General features: G+C 43.7%; 2 protein-coding genes across 7 annotated transcripts; both read left to right on the top strand.

Moving 5' to 3' along the window:
- Positions 1-214: 214 nt before the first annotated feature.
- Positions 215-11716, top strand: golga1 (golgin A1). 6 transcript variants are annotated; one of them, XM_039007371.1, is made up of 24 exons: positions 215-425; positions 986-1306; positions 2699-2789; positions 3456-3530; positions 4290-4387; positions 4468-4500; positions 4622-4750; positions 4992-5161; positions 5402-5492; positions 5653-5736; positions 5865-5990; positions 6106-6201; positions 6345-6440; positions 6545-6640; positions 6775-6927; positions 7349-7444; positions 7677-7766; positions 7998-8100; positions 8212-8366; positions 8521-8676; positions 8824-8883; positions 8998-9222; positions 10410-10496; positions 10795-11716. In XM_039007371.1, the coding sequence occupies exons 2-24, from the start codon at positions 1178-1180 to the stop codon at positions 10873-10875; spliced, it is 2520 nt and encodes an 839-aa protein (XP_038863299.1). In that variant the 5' UTR covers positions 215-425; positions 986-1177; the 3' UTR covers positions 10876-11716. The 6 variants fall into 6 exon arrangements, with proteins under 6 accessions (XP_038863299.1, XP_038863218.1, XP_038863340.1 ...); XM_039007290.1 differs by having other exon boundaries at positions 5402-5513; positions 6778-6927; XM_039007412.1 differs by having other exon boundaries at positions 5402-5513; positions 10410-10573; positions 10795-10895.
- A 2512-nt stretch (positions 11717-14228) lies between these two features.
- On the top strand, positions 14229-16469 carry LOC120058354 (60S ribosomal protein L35). Its single transcript, XM_039006998.1, has 4 exons — positions 14229-14307; positions 14789-14925; positions 15745-15826; positions 16280-16469. The coding sequence occupies exons 1-4, from the start codon at positions 14305-14307 to the stop codon at positions 16427-16429; spliced, it is 372 nt and encodes a 123-aa protein (XP_038862926.1). The 5' UTR covers positions 14229-14304; the 3' UTR covers positions 16430-16469.
- The last annotated feature ends 267 nt before the right edge of the window (positions 16470-16736 follow it).

The raw sequence follows: 16736 nt of genomic DNA, 5'->3' as shown, positions 1-16736 counted from the left end.
GGGGGCTGGCAGGTAGGATTTACTTTCTCCCTGTCTCCGGCCCACACTCCAGTACAGTAGGTGGCAGGAATGCTCCATAACGTTGGATAACAACCCCCGATAAATCCCACAAACAAAGAAGAATAACACCACCACCACCACCACCACCACCCCCCCCCCCCCCCCCCCCCCCTCTCATCGGATATGTCAAATGAACATGGACCCATATGAAACGTCAGCACAGTGAGTGTAGTAGCAGTTTACGTATTGATGTTAGCGAGCTAGCCTAGTAAAATACAGTCCAGACATAGAAAGACATTTGTCGTAAAGCAGTATATTTGTAGAGCTATTACATTGGGAAACGGTAGAGTTTATATTCGTTGCAGAGAATACGTTTAACACAATGGACTTCACTTGGATTGTTTTACTTTCTCGAAGTTCCTACGGTAAGAGATTCCATTGATTAGCTAGCTACTGTTAGCTAGAGGATAACAGTAACCATAACAGCGTCAGCTATACTAGCTAGCCATCTTCATTGTTGAAACCATCTGTCTTTTCATGATCAAGTCGTGAACAGTTAACTAAACTGGGACTGACGGATTTCTTAAATCTCGAAATGTTGAAATATTTACAGAATTATAATGAACTATTCAGCTAGCTATCTAGTTGGCAAACTGCTAACCGTAGCTAATTTGTAGCGAGCAGCCATTGCCAACACTGTGAGTAGCTAGCTACATCGTCTCTCATCTTATCATCCAGCTAAAATATCATTAGCCTCTTTTAGATGTCTCTTTTAGCAAACTTACTAGTTAAACCTGCAGTCACGTATCTGTCAACTGATCTGGTGACATGTCAAATCATAAGGGCGGCACAAAAGGACTATCTGCAACCAAGTTTTTCCAACTACCAGGAAACATGCATCACTCATTATATCCTCATTCCACATCTCTAATAGTAATAGGCTTCATGCTGATTACTGTGACACTCTCTCTGTTGTCTGTTTCAGATTGAAGGAGTAATGACAATGACAGTTCCCTTGCCTGTGAGAGGAGGCTACACTGGAATACAGCTGTTCTGTGACCAAAACAAGGGACCTTGAAGAACCACAGCCTGTGTGACAGAGGACTTGCATTGTGGAGTTTTTGGGGAGAGTAGGAGGCAGTACACTTGGGTAAAGAAACACTAAGGCAAGGTGGAGATGTTTGCCAAACTGAAAAAGAAGATTGCTGAGGAGGCAGCCACAGCCCCCCGGACCGGAGTCCGCATGCTTCGCTCCTACAGCAAAGAGTCCATTACGTCAGTGGGGGCAGACTCGGGGGATGATTTTGTAAGTACCAGTTTTGTTACCTCACTGTCACTCTGTCCATGCCAGTCATCTTTTGAACCCACCAAGAGTAGTTGGTCACATGACACGAAACACAATCACACACAATTCTGTTCGCTTAAGAAGTTTTCCAGAGCTATTCTATAAAGGAGGCATCATGGAAGAGAAGGGAGGTTTCTTTTAAATTATTACTTTTGGCCTCTAATTTTATTAGGCTTTAACTTTGCACTTATGAAATGCAAACAATGATAATTTTTTATCCTGTACACTCTTTCAATTCAACATAGGCTATTGTATTGTTATATTACAGTTTTCTCTGTGTTTAGAGATATTCTGAGGCCCCTCCCAGACAGTAATGGCCCAGGCCCTCCATTAGTGTTTTTCTCTGTGGCCTGGTAAAAGCATTTCAGTGGCTCTGGCTCTCTCCTATGTAATGGAGCCCCTGGGACTGTCATGATGCTGTAAGTCACTACCATATACATGGAGCATATCAGATATCCCCTGTACCGTGATGTCAATAGCCCTAAATTTTATGAGATCAATATCTAATAATCGCTTTATGAATTTCAGCAAAATTGTAGGCCTAATGTACAAGACTTACATTATGCAGAGCCAGGGAAAGAGCAGTAAAGTCATTTGCTGCATTTCTAAGTTTGGTGTAATTGTCCTTTATTAACGAGTAGCCCTGCCTATATTTTGATGACATTGTCTTTTGGATTATGAGTTGGGTCTGTGAGTCAGCTAGCTTATTGTTATATGGTTGGGTGTGTCTGGAGATTGGCATCCAGAAGCCAGTGGATGCCACGGTGTAGTGTAAATATACGAGTACGATACGACCGCTCTTTTGTAAATGATGACATGAATTCTAAAATTGTAGGCGCAAACCTGTGTAACCTGAAGCCATGCTCGGGTGTCTGCTCTGCAATGCTCTGTTCACTTGACCACACATGACACATATAACACACAGGCACACCAGTTTGTGTTGAACTGCAATGCTGCTGGGTTTTTCACGCTCAACAGTTTCCCGTGTGGATCAAGAATAGTCCATCTCGCAAAGGACATCCAGCCAACTGTGCGAAGCATTGGAGTCAACAAGGGCCAGCATGCCTGTGGAACACTTTCGACACCTTGTAGAGTCCATGCCCTGACGAAATTAGTCTGTTTTGAGGGCAAAAGGGGGGGGGGGGGGGCAAGTCAATATTAGGAATGTGTTCCTAATGTTTGGTATAGTCAGTGTTGATCTTCTCAGTGTGATATTTCATAGACTCTACAACACCCACAACGTAGATGTTTCTAGTACCTGCTGACCCATTACTATGGAAGCTCCAGTGTGACCTGCTGAGTTGCTGTGCTGATGAGGATCCCTCTGTTCTGTGTGTTTGTGTTGACCTCCAGGCCTCTGATGGCAGTAGCTCCAGGGACGACCTCTCCTCCCAGATCCTCAGAAGGAATGATCAGATTCGCAAGCTGGAGGCCAAACTATCAGGTAAGACATGTTTGTATTGAGCCAGTTTAAACAGAGTAGGATGAGGTGGCCTACACACTGATCTAAGATTATTTTTGCATTTCCCCATTCAATAGTTAAGGTTAGGTTTGGTGGTGGATAAGCTGATTTTAGATCTGTGTCTAATGTACTTAGAGACAACTTCTACCCAGAGCAGTTCACTCAGGTCAAAGGTCACATAACCCACGGGTGATGTCTGGTTTCAGACCTCCAAGGTTTTTGTTCTCAACACTGACCCTCATAAGGTATGATGGGGGTAACTCTTACAATGTTTCTTTATTCTTTACCACGTTCCCATTCGGTGAACGTTAAGAGCAAATGCCATGGCTTTTAGTCTACCTTTGGGGGTTCTGTGTGTCTTCTCTCCCAGATTAGTGTGATAGCTACTCCTCCCTCAGATGTGTGTGACCCCTTAGAAGAGGTTAAAAGTTGCACGTCCTCATGCAGCGTCTTAACCAGGATGGATTACTCATCTAAGAAAATCATTGTTTTCTTTCCTTTTGTATGCCTCTCTTCATTTATTCTATTCCTACTCCTCCCTGTCCCTTTACCCTTTACCCTCATCCACCCATCCCCCTTTCCTGGGTGTGTGTGTACTTGTGTGTTTCTGTGATGTTGGTATCCCATCACCCCACCTCCTGCCAATAGACTACGCTGAGCAGCTCCGACTTATGCAGAAGACCAAGGACAAGCTTGAAATTGCATTAGAAAAACATCAGGATTGTACGTACCTTTATTCTCCTCCCATTTTGCCTCCTTTCTGTCTCATTTGTTTGTCTGCTAGCTGGGGTAATGGTCACCCGAAGCACCATCAGTCGCTCGCGGAGGGGTTGAGAATCATGCTGTCACTTCTATAGCTTTCCATATAAACAAATAAATTGATGAAACCAAGGACTTACATGCTTGTTCATATATAATTGTTTATAAATGTTTGTGGCACTCAGCAGCGTTACAGTTCTTGACACAAACCGGTTGGCCTGGCATCTACTACCATATCCCGTTCAAAGGCACTTAAATCTTTTGTCTTGTCCATCCACCCTCTGAATGACACGCATACACAATCCATGTCTCCAATTATCTCAAGCCTTAAAAATCTGTCTAACCTGTCTTCTCCCCTTCATCTTTACTGATTTGAAGTGGATTTAACAAGTGACATCAGTAAGGGATCATAGCTTTCACCTGGATTCACCTGGTCAGTGTGTCATGAAAAGAGCATGCGTTCTTAATGTTTTGTATACCCCGTGTAAGTCCAGGTGGGATGTCTGTGTTGGCCATGCTTAGATGCACAGCTTGCCTTTGCTTCTGGGGAACACTTAGTTTGGCATACTGGACACATTCTATGGTCAATTTTACCACCCTTTCTCAGCTAGCAGCTACTAACCACTGACAATTCCACAACCAGCTGTTTGAACCGAGCCATCTTTGGCTAGCCTGTTGTGTTCATCCTCTTTCTTGTCTGTCTGTCTTTCTTTCACTATCCAGCCTCCATGAGGAAACTGCAGGACCAGAATGAGACTCACCAGGCCAATAGAGCCAAAATGGCCGAAGGCATGGCTTTGGCACTGGACAAGAAGGATCAGGTGAGCATCATATCCTTTGCACCACAAGGCATTCATTTGTGTGTGTTTATACTTAGATGAATTCCTGTCTTTGTCTGTAGGAATGGATGGAAAGGATATCTACGCTGGAGCAGGTACGCTAACATCTAAACTGCATTCTAACATCTAATAAAAGTTATAGGTTCTCATTCAGCCAGTCAGTCTTTGCATGTGTAGATGAGAGATCTAACTGGGGTCATCCTGTCTGTTCCTCAGGAGAAAGCGTCTCTGTCTGTGAGGCTAGATGATATGATGGAGCAGAGCCTTACTCTGTTCCAGAAGAGGGATGACCTGGACGAGCTGGAGGGCTTCCAGCAGCAGGAGCTCGCCAAAGTCAAACACATGGTACACACTACGGACAACAAGGTCCCACTGTCTAACTCTAACCCACCACATTGCATGTATGAGGAAAGTCAAACGTAGACTTGTCAGTTTGTGCTTTATCTGTCTGCCTATTCTGATTCAAGCTGTAGCTGTGTCAGTAATGATCCATCACAAATGTTCCTATTACCCTAGACAATAATTGTATTTCAACATTTGTTATAGTGAAGTCCTTTCTGTGGTTGATTCTGTTATGTTATGGTAGTTACTGAGCAAGGAGGAGCAGCTGGTCCAGCGGGAGCGAGTGCTCCACCAGAAGGGTGCCGAGCTGCAGATGGCCAAGAAGGGTCTGGCCGAAGCCCAGGAGCAGCTGCGGGCTCTGGGAGAGGAGCATCAGGAAAGTTGCAGGCTCAACACGGAGCTGGAGATGGAGAGGTAAGGACAGGACACAGAGATTGCCTTGATAATGCCATGAATTCAGTAGTTGCAGAGATGCTGGTCTTGATGACTGAAAGTAATGACCTTACTCATTGTAGAGCTTGCTCCCCTCACCTCTTTTCTATAAGGGAGAGTTAGTATGCCAATTCTTTTGATGAAGTCTGCCTGTTTTCTTCCGGGTATGTCTGTGGTTTTGGTGGTTGTCTAACAGTACAGGGTGTGTGTGGTCTCGTTTAGAGAGGAGCTGCTGGAGGTCAGGGAGGAGGCTGAGAAGAAGATTAGTGAGCTGGAGGGCAGAGGACAGAACCTGCAGAAGGTCATCCAACAGGTATCTGAGGACTTCCAGAAGGTGAAAAATTTACCAAAATCCTTTCACTGTATTGAAATGGTACAGATCTGTAATGACAGCATATGAATACGTTAAACTAAATGTGATAATATTTTATAAAATATTTCAGATTTAGTGATCTAATTGTGTATGTTCTCAGTCGCAGAGCAGGGCAGCAGCTGTAGAGAAGTCTCTCCGTACGTTACAAATAGAGAACAATGCCCTGAAGCTGGAGCAACACAAAGTAAGACCAGACCGCCATGTAGCTACCTATATCTACCCCCTATTCTTTCTCCTCACCTTGCCCTGTGGAGGGAGGTACAGTATGCTGTGTATTGACCCAATCCTCTCTATCCTTGCTGTGGTCCCCAGGCTGCAGTGACTGATGAGGACAAGGAGCGTGTGCTGCTGGACCTGCAGGAGAAGAACTCCTCTCTGGAGAGACGTCTGCATGGTAACCTGAGTGAAGACGAGCTCCTCCAGGAGCTGCTCAAAGAGGTAACTTAAACAGTCAGCTAATCCTAAAGACAGAGGGACTCCAGTGGAATTAGTTTAAATAAAATACCACAGACAATGATAATTCATTTCTTAGCTCCATTTTCCTGATATGTAGAAGTCCACTCTGGAGCAGAGGCTGGAGGACACGAGAGTTGAGCTGCTGGAGGCACGCACCAACCATGCAGACACGGTTAGCTCTTTGGAGACTCAGGTAAACAGTCCTCTCTCTACCTCTTCATCAGAATGATATACTTCTTCACATGCCACTGGCTTAGATGCTCCATTAGTTAACAGTAATACATGAAAAACTGTATGAACTCGTCTGTTAAGCATATTGTATCTCAACTCCCCCAGATATCCAGACTCAACAACAACGTGACTGAACTACAGACCCTGCTACGACACAAAGACGACTCCTCCAAGAACTACAGAGAGAGAACGGACGCACAGGTAAGAGAACAGGCACACTGGTGGGAGAGAACAATGTAAGCATTTAAGACCTGCGCTCTCTCTCTACCTTCAGTCTCTCACACAGCCCCATGTCTCTGTCTCAGATAGCAGGTCTGGAACAGCAGGTGCAGGAGAGCAATGAGAGGCTCAAGAACACTGAGCAGCAGATCTCTGACAAACAAGCACATCTAGACAAACTGGTAAATAAATGTCAGATTACGGTGAAAGATGCTCTACCACCACTGTTCATGGATTAAGTTGAACATGTAGAGACAGTTAATGTGAGTATGTGTGATGCTAAGACGGCCCTTTCCCCTGTGGTCCCCTCCCCCAGCAGGCAGAGTGGAGTGTGGAGAGGGACAGTCTGCAGCAGCAGGTGTCTGCAGAGCGGCAACAGGGCCAGGAGAGGGCAGGTCGGCTGGAGGAGCAGCTCACTGCACTGCAGACAGAGAGAGACACCGAACACACCTCTGCCCAAGCCAGGATTGTGAGTTACAGTTCTCAGCTCTCACTTGCTCTGTACATTTTAATTCACAAAACTGTTCTTAGTGAAATGTGCTGCGTAGTCTTGTAACCTGAATATTAAGGTCAACTGTATCTTTGGTATTTGATCATTTCTATGCAGATTTGATCAGCTTATCCATTGGTCTCTGTGGATTGTTAATTGTCCATTATCAGTTGCCATGTAATTTCTCTGCTACGTGGCTGGCATGAAACTGGACTATCAAACAAGGCCATCAAATATTTATTTATCGATATTGGACTGTGTTCCTATGCATTCTAATTTCTGCTTTTCTTTCTCAAACATCCCTTTGTCTCTGCTTCTCTCTCCCTCACCAACCTCTCTCTCTCTCGCTCTGTCTCTCTGTCTCTCTCGCTCCCTCACCCATCTGTGTTGTATTTCCCAGAGTGAGTTGGAGCAAGAGAGAGCGTCTCTGCTGAGGGGGAGGGATAAAGCTGACGTGGCTCTGAGGAGGCAGGCAGAGGAGCTGGAGCAGGCCAGGGTCAGACACACTTCCTGCTTTATATTAGGCAGTCAGTTGAAAACAGGAAGTCACAGATTTCCTGATGAACAAGATATTTTTTGAATTAAATTGTGTTCTTCAGTCACTCCAGATATTTTGCATACTGTGCCACACCATTTCTATGAGAACTGCATTCCTACGTTACAACTCCCCAAAAATTGTCCTGTTGCCTGTACAAACGGGGTAATGATGTCACTATATGTGTCCCCAGTCAGAGCTGAGCAGCAGGCAGACAGTGAGTGTGGAGATAGCCATGGCTCTGGAGGACACCAGGAGACAGAAGGAGGAGCTCCAACTACAGGTCTGGAGATGCATGATACATACTTACTCTCACATCATACATTTTTACTGTACTCTTTGAAATAACAAACAAGATTCTATACACTGTGTTGGAACGAGGTTTAAAACAATTGTAGATGCATTTGCCTTAACGCCCATACTGCCTGAGTATGATTATCTGTTACAAAGCCATGAATTCAGCTTGTGTTGATTATGTGCTCGTAAATACATGATAATGTTTCTCCTTTTCCAGGTAGTAGAGATGATGGCGTCACTTCAAACAACATCGCAGGAACTGGCCCACGTCACTGAGCAGCTGAAGCGGAAAGAAGAGGATCTCCAAACACTTCGCAATGGTAAACACTTTCTCTGTCCACAGGTGCCCTTTTCCTCCATCTCCCATGCTATGTGAATTCAGAGGTTGTCGTGTTTGTCTGATGTTCCCTTCCACGCTGTTTGTTTTGCAGAGCTGCAGAGCGCCCAGAGCTCCCTGTCCCAGCTGCAAGAGGAGGGGCTGCAGGCAGCAGCCCAGGAGAGACAGGAGGAGAAGGACAGCCAGCTGGTCAGCTTGAGGCAGGAGCTCCTAACCCAGAACGAGCAGTTGGACTCCTGCCAGTTACGGGTCAGAACACACACAGGGAGCACAGCCATTAAGCTTTTAACTCACATACTGTACATAAGTCCAAAGTCTGTCATTACATATCAAGTTAGGTCGTCTGACTGTGTAGTCTATAGTTGTCTGACTGTGCCTCTGTGTGTGTCTGTGTCCCTCCCAGGTATCAGAGCTGGAGGTAGAGGTAGAGACTCTGACGTTGCAGCAGACTCCAGAGCTGTGTGAACTGGACCAGAATGGGACTGTGACGGTGGATGACCTGGACCACATGCAGAAGGCCAACCGAGACCTGGAGCAGCAGCTCAGTGACAAGAACAAGGTCAGTACTGGACGAACCAGAAACCATGATCACCACACAGGCATGGTCAGATAATTAATGCTTGTCTGAAATAGCTGGAGCAGGACCATTTCATTATTACTGTGTGTTTTGTGTGCTTTTATTGATTGGATGACTGTTGCTTTACAGACCATTAAGCAGCTGCAGCAGAGGCTAGCAGAGCTAAAGAGGACCTTGCAGAAGGAGCTGGTGAGACATTTAGATAACTTAGTATGGGTATCATATTTAAATCAAATGGATTTTTCTCAGTTCATTAAAATATTGTTTTGTTTGTGATGGTGTGTGTATGTGTTTCTGGTGCAGAAGCTGAAACCTGAAACAGAGTCCGATGGGAAAGAGAGGGCCCAAGAAGGGAGAGGAGAGAGGCAAGAGAGGCCAGACAGAATCTTTACAGAGCCCGCTCCAGGCCCGGCCCCGGGCCCAAACACCACTGTCACCAACACATCTGATCTCAATGACTCACGAGAGATCAACTTTGAGTACCTCAAACACGTGGTGCTAAAATTCATGTCATCCAGAGAGGCTGAGGTGAGAGCAGTCCACCTGGTCCCTGTTATAGCTAGACCATATACACAGCTAGGCCATATACACAGCTAGGCCATATACACAGCTAGGCCATATACACAGCTAGGACATATACACAGCTAGGACATATACACAGCTAGGACATATACACTGAGTGTACAAAACATTAAGAACACCTGCTTTTTCCAGGTGAAAGCTATGATCCCTTAGTGATGTCACTTGTTAAATCCACTTTAATCTTTGTAGATGAAGGGGAGGAGACAGGTTAAATAAGTATTTTTAATGCTTGAGAGGTGCAGCGGGCTAAGGCACTGCATCTCGGTGCAAGAGGCGTCACTACAGTTCCTGGTTCGAATCCAGGCTGTATCACATCCGGTCGTGATTGGGAGTCCCATAGGGCGGCGCACAATTGGCCCAGTGTCGTCCGGGTTTGGCCGGGGTAGGTCGTCATTGTAAATAAGAATTTGTTTTTAACTGACTTGCCTAGTTAAATAAAAAATAAATTGAGACATGGATTGTGTATGTGTGCCATTCAGAGGGTGAATGGGCTAGACAAAATATTTATGCCTTTGAACAGGTTATGTTTGTAAGTGCCAGGTGTACCAGTTTGTGTCAAGAACTGCAATGCTGCTGGGTTTTTCACACTCAACAGTTTCCCGTGTGTATCAAAAATGGTCCACCACCCAGAGGACATCCAGACAACTGTGGGAAGCATTGTAGTCAACATGGGCCAGCATCCCTGTGGAACGCTTTCAACACCTTGTAGAGTCCATGCCCTGGTGAATTTAGGATGTTCTGAGGGAAAAGGGGGTGCAACTCAATATTAGGATGGTGCTCCTAATGTTTGGTATACTCTGTGTATACAGTCACCGGCCAGTTTATTAGGTACAACTCCCCATTCACAAAAATGGTTCGCTCCTACAGACAGTGAGTCACGTTGCCGTGGCTTGCTATATAAAACAGGCGTCGAGGCATTCAGTTACTGTTCGATTCAACGTTAGAATGGGCAAAATTTGTGACTTAAGCGACTGAGCATGGTATGATCGTCGGTGCCAGGCGCGCCAGATTCAACTGACTGTGCTAGATGGGTGTACCTAATAAAATTCCTGGTGAGTGTATCTGATGTCTATGGTCATGGATGAAGTCTAAATCTCTCTCTCTCTCTGTGTCCCCATCTCTCTGTGTCTTAGGCCTATCAGCTGATCAGAGCAGTGTCTGTGTTGCTGAACTTCACTGGTGAGGAAGAGGACATGTTGAAGCAGACTCTGGAGTACAAGGTGGCTTTCTCCTTTCACATCTCGTTCCCCTGAAACTCATGTCAAATGAGTGGATGTTATGGCCTGAACCACAGCCAGTGTGTATCACATGAAATAGGCCATGACCCTATTTTGTCCTCAAATGTTCTCATTTCTTAAATGTGCGAGCTATCTGTTGTTTCTTTTAGAATGAAAAGCTGCATCTGGAGGGAAATTGTTATTTTTGCTACCTATAGACCCTTCACCAGTTGTAATACTAGTTTTAATAGTCCAATGATATTTCATTTGATATAATTGTAACTATCGCTGTGTTTTTCAGATGTCCTGGTTTGGATCCAAGCCTTCTCCGAAAGGTATTGTCCGGCCATCAGTTTCAGGGGCACCTGCTCACTGGAGCTGAGGGGACCAAGAGAGGAAGAGGGGACAGACACACAAACATTACTTTTATCATGTGTTTGCATGACTTCTCCCACCACTGTGGCAACCAAATGAACATTGTAAAGAGGACACAACCCAAGCTTTAAAATGGTTTCTGACATGACACAGATTCCTATGTACTGTAGCTCCTCAATCACTCCTGAGAATTATTTTTTCTTCATCTTCAAGAGAAAAGAGAATGGCTCTACAATGACTTAGAGGGGCAAAGTCTTGTTAATATGGTCTGTTTTTGTTTGGTTTTTTTTTTATTTTATTTACAAGTAAAATGTTAACCTTAAGAGAAACGCTCCTCCCTCCCCTTGGAATGAGTTTAACATTAGATCTAGCTCTGTCATGGACACAGTACAAGTACACTACATTACCAAAAGTATGTGGACATCTGCTTGTCGAACATCTCATTCCAAATTCATGGGCATTAATATGGAGTTGGTCCCACCTTTGCTGCTATAACAGCCTCTACTCTTCTGGGAAGGCTTTCCACTAGACGTTGGAACATTGACGCCGGGGACTTGCTTACATTCAGCTAAAAAAACATTAGTGAAGTCGGGCACAGATGTTGGGTGATTAGGCCAGGCTCGCAGTCGGCGTTCCAATTCATACCAAAGGTGTTTGATGGGGTTGAGGTCAGGGCTCTGTGCAGGCCAGTCAAGTTCTTCCACACCGATCTCAACAAACCAGTTCTGTATGAACCTCATCTTGGGCACGTGGGCATTGTCATGCTGAAACAGGAAAGGGCCTTTTCCAAATTGTTGCCACAAAGTTGGAAGCACAGAATCGTCTAGAATGTAATTGTATGCTGTAGCATTAAGATATCCCTTCACTGGAACTAAGGGGCCTAGCACGAACCATGAAAAACAGCCCCAGACCATTATTCCTCCTTCACCAAACTTACAGTTGGCACTATGCATCGAGGCAGGTAGCGTTCTCCTGGAATCTGCCAAACCCAGATTTGTCCGTCGGACTGCCAGATGGTGACGCGTGATTCACTAACGCGTTTCTACTAGTCCAGAGTTCAATGGCAGCGAGCTTTACACCACTCCAGCCAAAGCTTGGCATTGCGTATAGTGATCTTAGGCTTGTGCGCGGCTGCTCGGTCATGGGAACTCATTTCATGAAGCTTCCAACGAACAGTTTATTGTGCTGACGTTGATTCCAGAAGCAGTTTGGAACTTGGTAGTGAGTGATGCAACCGAGGACAGACGATTTTTACATGCCATGCGCTTCAGCACTCGGTGGTCCTGTTCTGTGAGTTTGTGTGGCTCAATGTACTCAATTTGATACACATGTCAGCAACGGGTGTGGCTGAAATAGCCGAATCCACTCATTTGTAGGGGTGTCCACATACTTTTGTGTATATATGGTGTATGTCTTATTCTCCAGGTGTTATTAAGAGTGAGATTGGTCAGGCCTACCAGGCTGTCACAACTCTTTTTGACAGAGAAGATTATTTCTGTTTCTGTGCTCCAATGTTTTTTCTTTAATTTAGACACAAAACGGTATTTACTGCCGATGACTACCTACGGCAGGGTTCCCCAACTAGCGGCCCATGGGCCGAATTTTGCCTGCGTGTGGTTTTATTTGGCCCCCAATGTTTTCTGAGCAAAAACGCTATTATTATTTTTTTTGTTTTTTTATATTGTTGGACATAAGACTGTAAAAACGCCAGGAAATCAGCTCCAAGTTATTTTAATTTTGGACATCTGTTCCCAAATATCCTCCTGAAATTATTGTTTTAGTCTAATATTATTTCTGTTTGGGATTCTTGCAGTCAATTTGCAGTCTACAAATATTTGTAATTATGTTCCAGCCCCCCGACCATCCCAAAAAATGAGCCTGCGGCTAGATCCAGTTGATGATCCCGTCTCTATGGTTGGGAAAGGGATATTGTTGAATTGTGAGTGCATGATATCAAGAACCTTACATGCTGCCACCCCAATCAACCCCTCTTCAGTTGAATGGAATGCCCCAAGATTTCTGATGGACCCTTCACAACAGTCTTTAATTTGGTTCTTTCCTTTAAAAATATGACTTCAGATGGCTTATGTAGGAATAATCCATGTTAAAATCAGAACTTGTGATGTCTCTGAAGGGGAGGTGAGAGTCACACATCAATGTCTTTGATATCAATGGAGAAAATCTATATCATGTAGACAGGAGAGGAGTACTTTTAAATATGTTAAATAATTATTGAAAGCTATCTAAATCAGAATTATCGAAGGATGTGCTCTACCTTTACCTGCCTTGTGTTTGTGTAAATGACAGTACATTCCATGTCTATTTATATATGATAACTGTACATATACATTGAGAACTTTATAAATCACTGGGTGTAAATAATTTTGTTTAACCTCTTGCAGTATTTTACACCATGTTTTACCTGTCTGTCCATGTAGCCAGTTTTGGCTTGATGTTCTGTCTCACTGTTCATTGACATCCTGTCAGAACTAAGTGACCATTTGTGTGTGCTTACAATGTGAGGGCATTAACAATGTACTGGAGGAAAGACCCTTTAATACAGTATGCATGCCTTATAGCAGAATGCATTGGATCTCTGCAGAGGGAAAAACTGCCTCACATTTTGAACAGAATGTGAACCATATTAATGGCTAAGGTGTGAGGCAGCAACACACCAGTCTGCACTCTGAATTCTACTCCCATATCATGTGAGAAATATCCATGTGTCTGGTTACGTTACAGTACAGTACTGTAGCATTTGATGTCACATTCATTGGGTTTGTGCGGTCAGTCAACTCTGGGGCTGGGAGGTCGAAGAGGAAGGTGACAATGATGCATTGTGTGAACAAGGTCCTCCCCTTCTTCATAAAATGGACACGGTCTACATTCAATGTCAAATCACCACACTGTGTTAAGTGACCTGTTATTGAATAGTATCTGGTACCACAAATTTAGTATAATTCCATAGAACTACAATAATATCACAGCACAGGTGGCTATGACTACTGCAAGGTCACCATAAAAAAACCTTATGCACTTATTTTTTTTCATTTCTGTTTGATTCCGCTATGTGTTCAACTCTGGTTTTTAACAAACAATCTAATAAATCACAACAGATTCTATTAATTCTCATTTTAACAAGTGCTACCACTACAAAGTATTTTGTTTTGTCTTAATTTCTTGTTAATAAATGTTAAAAAGCATAAAGGTTTGTTTTCATTACTTTTTCTTGGGGACGTTTTTTGGTTCTTTCCACGTGATTCTAAGCAGAGATGCAGCAGAACAAAGTAAGCAATAATAATTCCAAACTGAATCCACTGAGTGGCGCTGTGTGCATTTTCACCGATACGCAACAAAAGGAACGCCTCGGACCGGAAGCTGGCTTCTGAGCTAACACGTTGTCGGTCTTTCTTTTCCTGTGGCAGCAACGAGGAACATGGTGAGAGGGTCGCGTCTTTCGTTCAATTCAGTAAAATTGCGCTGTCTAGTCCAGATAAAACGACCACAGTTGATAACATCCATGAGCATAAATATCTTGTCTTGCCACTTGTTTGTGACTGCTCGAAAGAGGTCCTTCATCTGTCACTTGCCACCATAATAACCAAACGCGAGCAAGCTAAAAGCTACCGCTACTAGCAAATGCATTGATGTCTAGTTAGCAACGTCGGCTATCAAACATGTCTAGCTATACTACTTACAAATGAAATGGTGGTTCGCTATCTAACTAGTTACGTCGGTTAACTTTAAAATATTTCAGAACAATGCTTTCGATGTAGTTAACGTTGTATGTTGCCACTTAGAATAATTATATTCATTTTCAGCTCACGTTGACGTTTTGTGGACAAAAGGGGTAGGTCGCTGGCTAAGTAAGTTAACGTTAAAAAAGAATTAGATGTATGACCGTTTGTCAATCTTCACAGGGCAAGATCAAGGCTAGAGATCTGCGGGGCAAGAAGAAGGAGGAGTTGCTCAAGCAGCTAGATGACCTGAAGGTAGAGCTGTCCCAGCTCCGCGTAGCCAAGGTTACTGGTGGAGCTGCCTCCAAGCTCTCCAAGATGTGAGTATTATTTGCACTACGTAAATGGTAGTTAGTTTGGCCTGGGTTCTGAGTGGGCTGTAGTTATCACTGTCACATCTATACATCTATGGCTACATCATGGTGGAGAAATTAGTGGTTTCTCAGTTGTAATCTGAGTAAGGCGATGGGTATATTATTGAATTGGTATGCAGATATTTTAGTCACCGAAGATGGCATGCCTTCAATTGTGTAGGCAACGCCATGCACATTTACACTGGGGGATAAAAAGAACGACACTTCCCGTGTGTCACGAATGTTGAATACAATTATATTTGAACTTACTCTGCCAATTGTCTGTGGTGTTGGTCCTTCAAGTGGTCAAAATGTGAGGTTTAAATATCCCCAGCAAAGTATTATTAAACAGAATTCAGACACGGGTCTGTGTGGCAATTCGAGATGTGCATGTGTCTTCAGTCATGAGCAAACAAGACTGAAGTACATGCATTCGATGCATGCATACTACCATGGTTTTGTGCATGTCAGGCGATAGATATTCCTGTGGATATTGTCTCAAATTTCGAGCAACTAAAGTACCAAGCACACAGACAAAGCGGTAGAGCAAGTTCAAATGTAATTAGATTCAATATTCAGGCTTGAAATTTAAATCTCCATGATTTTGCAGTGTTTAACTGTATACCAATATTTGGTATTCAATTTGTATTTATTAGTCAAGTTATTTAGGTGTAGTAGGGCAATAAAATGTGCTTCGCTTTTGCTCAAATCTCAAATGCCCTTTAAGTTGAGGCTACTTTTCCTTGCATTTTAATTAACCCTTATTTTTGGTTCTGTTTCCTCTAGCTGTGTCGTCCGCAAGTCCATCGCCCGCGTTCTGACTGTCATCAACCAGACGCAGAAGGAGAACCTGAGGAAGTTCTACAAGGTAAGAGCAATGCCATCCATACACACGTATTTAACAAATCCGTTAAGCAAAACAGAACCTGCTGATGAACAGTCAAAAGCAATGGGCAGGCATCTGACCACAGAACATCAGCTGTCGTATTCTGTTAATTTCCCAATGATTCTACATGTTGACTGGCCACTGTTCATCAATACCCAACAGGTGATCTACTGCGCATGGTGCGGATTATGGTGTCTTGTCAACCTTGACCACATGTTAAACATTCTGCAGATTCGTTTGTAAAGTGACCCATGTAACCTCAATATTTGGGCACTAGGATGAGTGCCTACCCTGACTATTCAGCCCATCTAAGTGCTGAAGACCATAATTGAACAAAATGCAATAGCAGCAACAGTTCTGATTTTTTTTATTTTTAGTATTGGTTTAAATGGCCATGTAGTGTTTATTTTAATTTGATTGTGAATGTCATTTCAGGGTAAAAAGTACAAGCCCCTGGATCTGAGACCCAGGAAGACCCGTGCCATCCGCAGGAGACTTAACAAGCATGAGGAGTCTCTCAGAACCAAGAAGATGCAGAGGAAGGACCGCCTGTATTCCATTCGCAAATTTGCTGTCAAGGCTTAAGGCTGTTTCTCTTGTACAAATAAATTGACTAAAAAGAGAAGTATGTTGTCTTCTGTAAAGGGATGGCACTCCAAATTGTGAATCATTAGTGGTAATATATCTGCTTCAGTGAGCAGGTGGAATATCGATTGCAAATATTTAGAGTAAATATTTGGTGAGACGTTTTATATCCGCTTAGTAATGTGAATATGCACTGTTAATGGATGTTATGTATGCTGACGAGGATCCTGTTGTGCTAGAAAATGCTCTTAGTTGGAATTGGGACAGCAGCAATGCCTTTGCTAAAATACTGATCTGAAGAATGTTG

The sequence above is a fragment of the Salvelinus namaycush genome, chromosome 1 (assembly GCF_016432855.1).
Source record: "Salvelinus namaycush isolate Seneca chromosome 1, SaNama_1.0, whole genome shotgun sequence".
NCBI classification, from domain to species: Eukaryota; Metazoa; Chordata; class Actinopteri; order Salmoniformes; family Salmonidae; genus Salvelinus; species Salvelinus namaycush.
The sequence above is the reverse complement of the archived record's forward strand: the minus strand, read 5'-3'. Positions and strand labels throughout refer to the sequence as shown.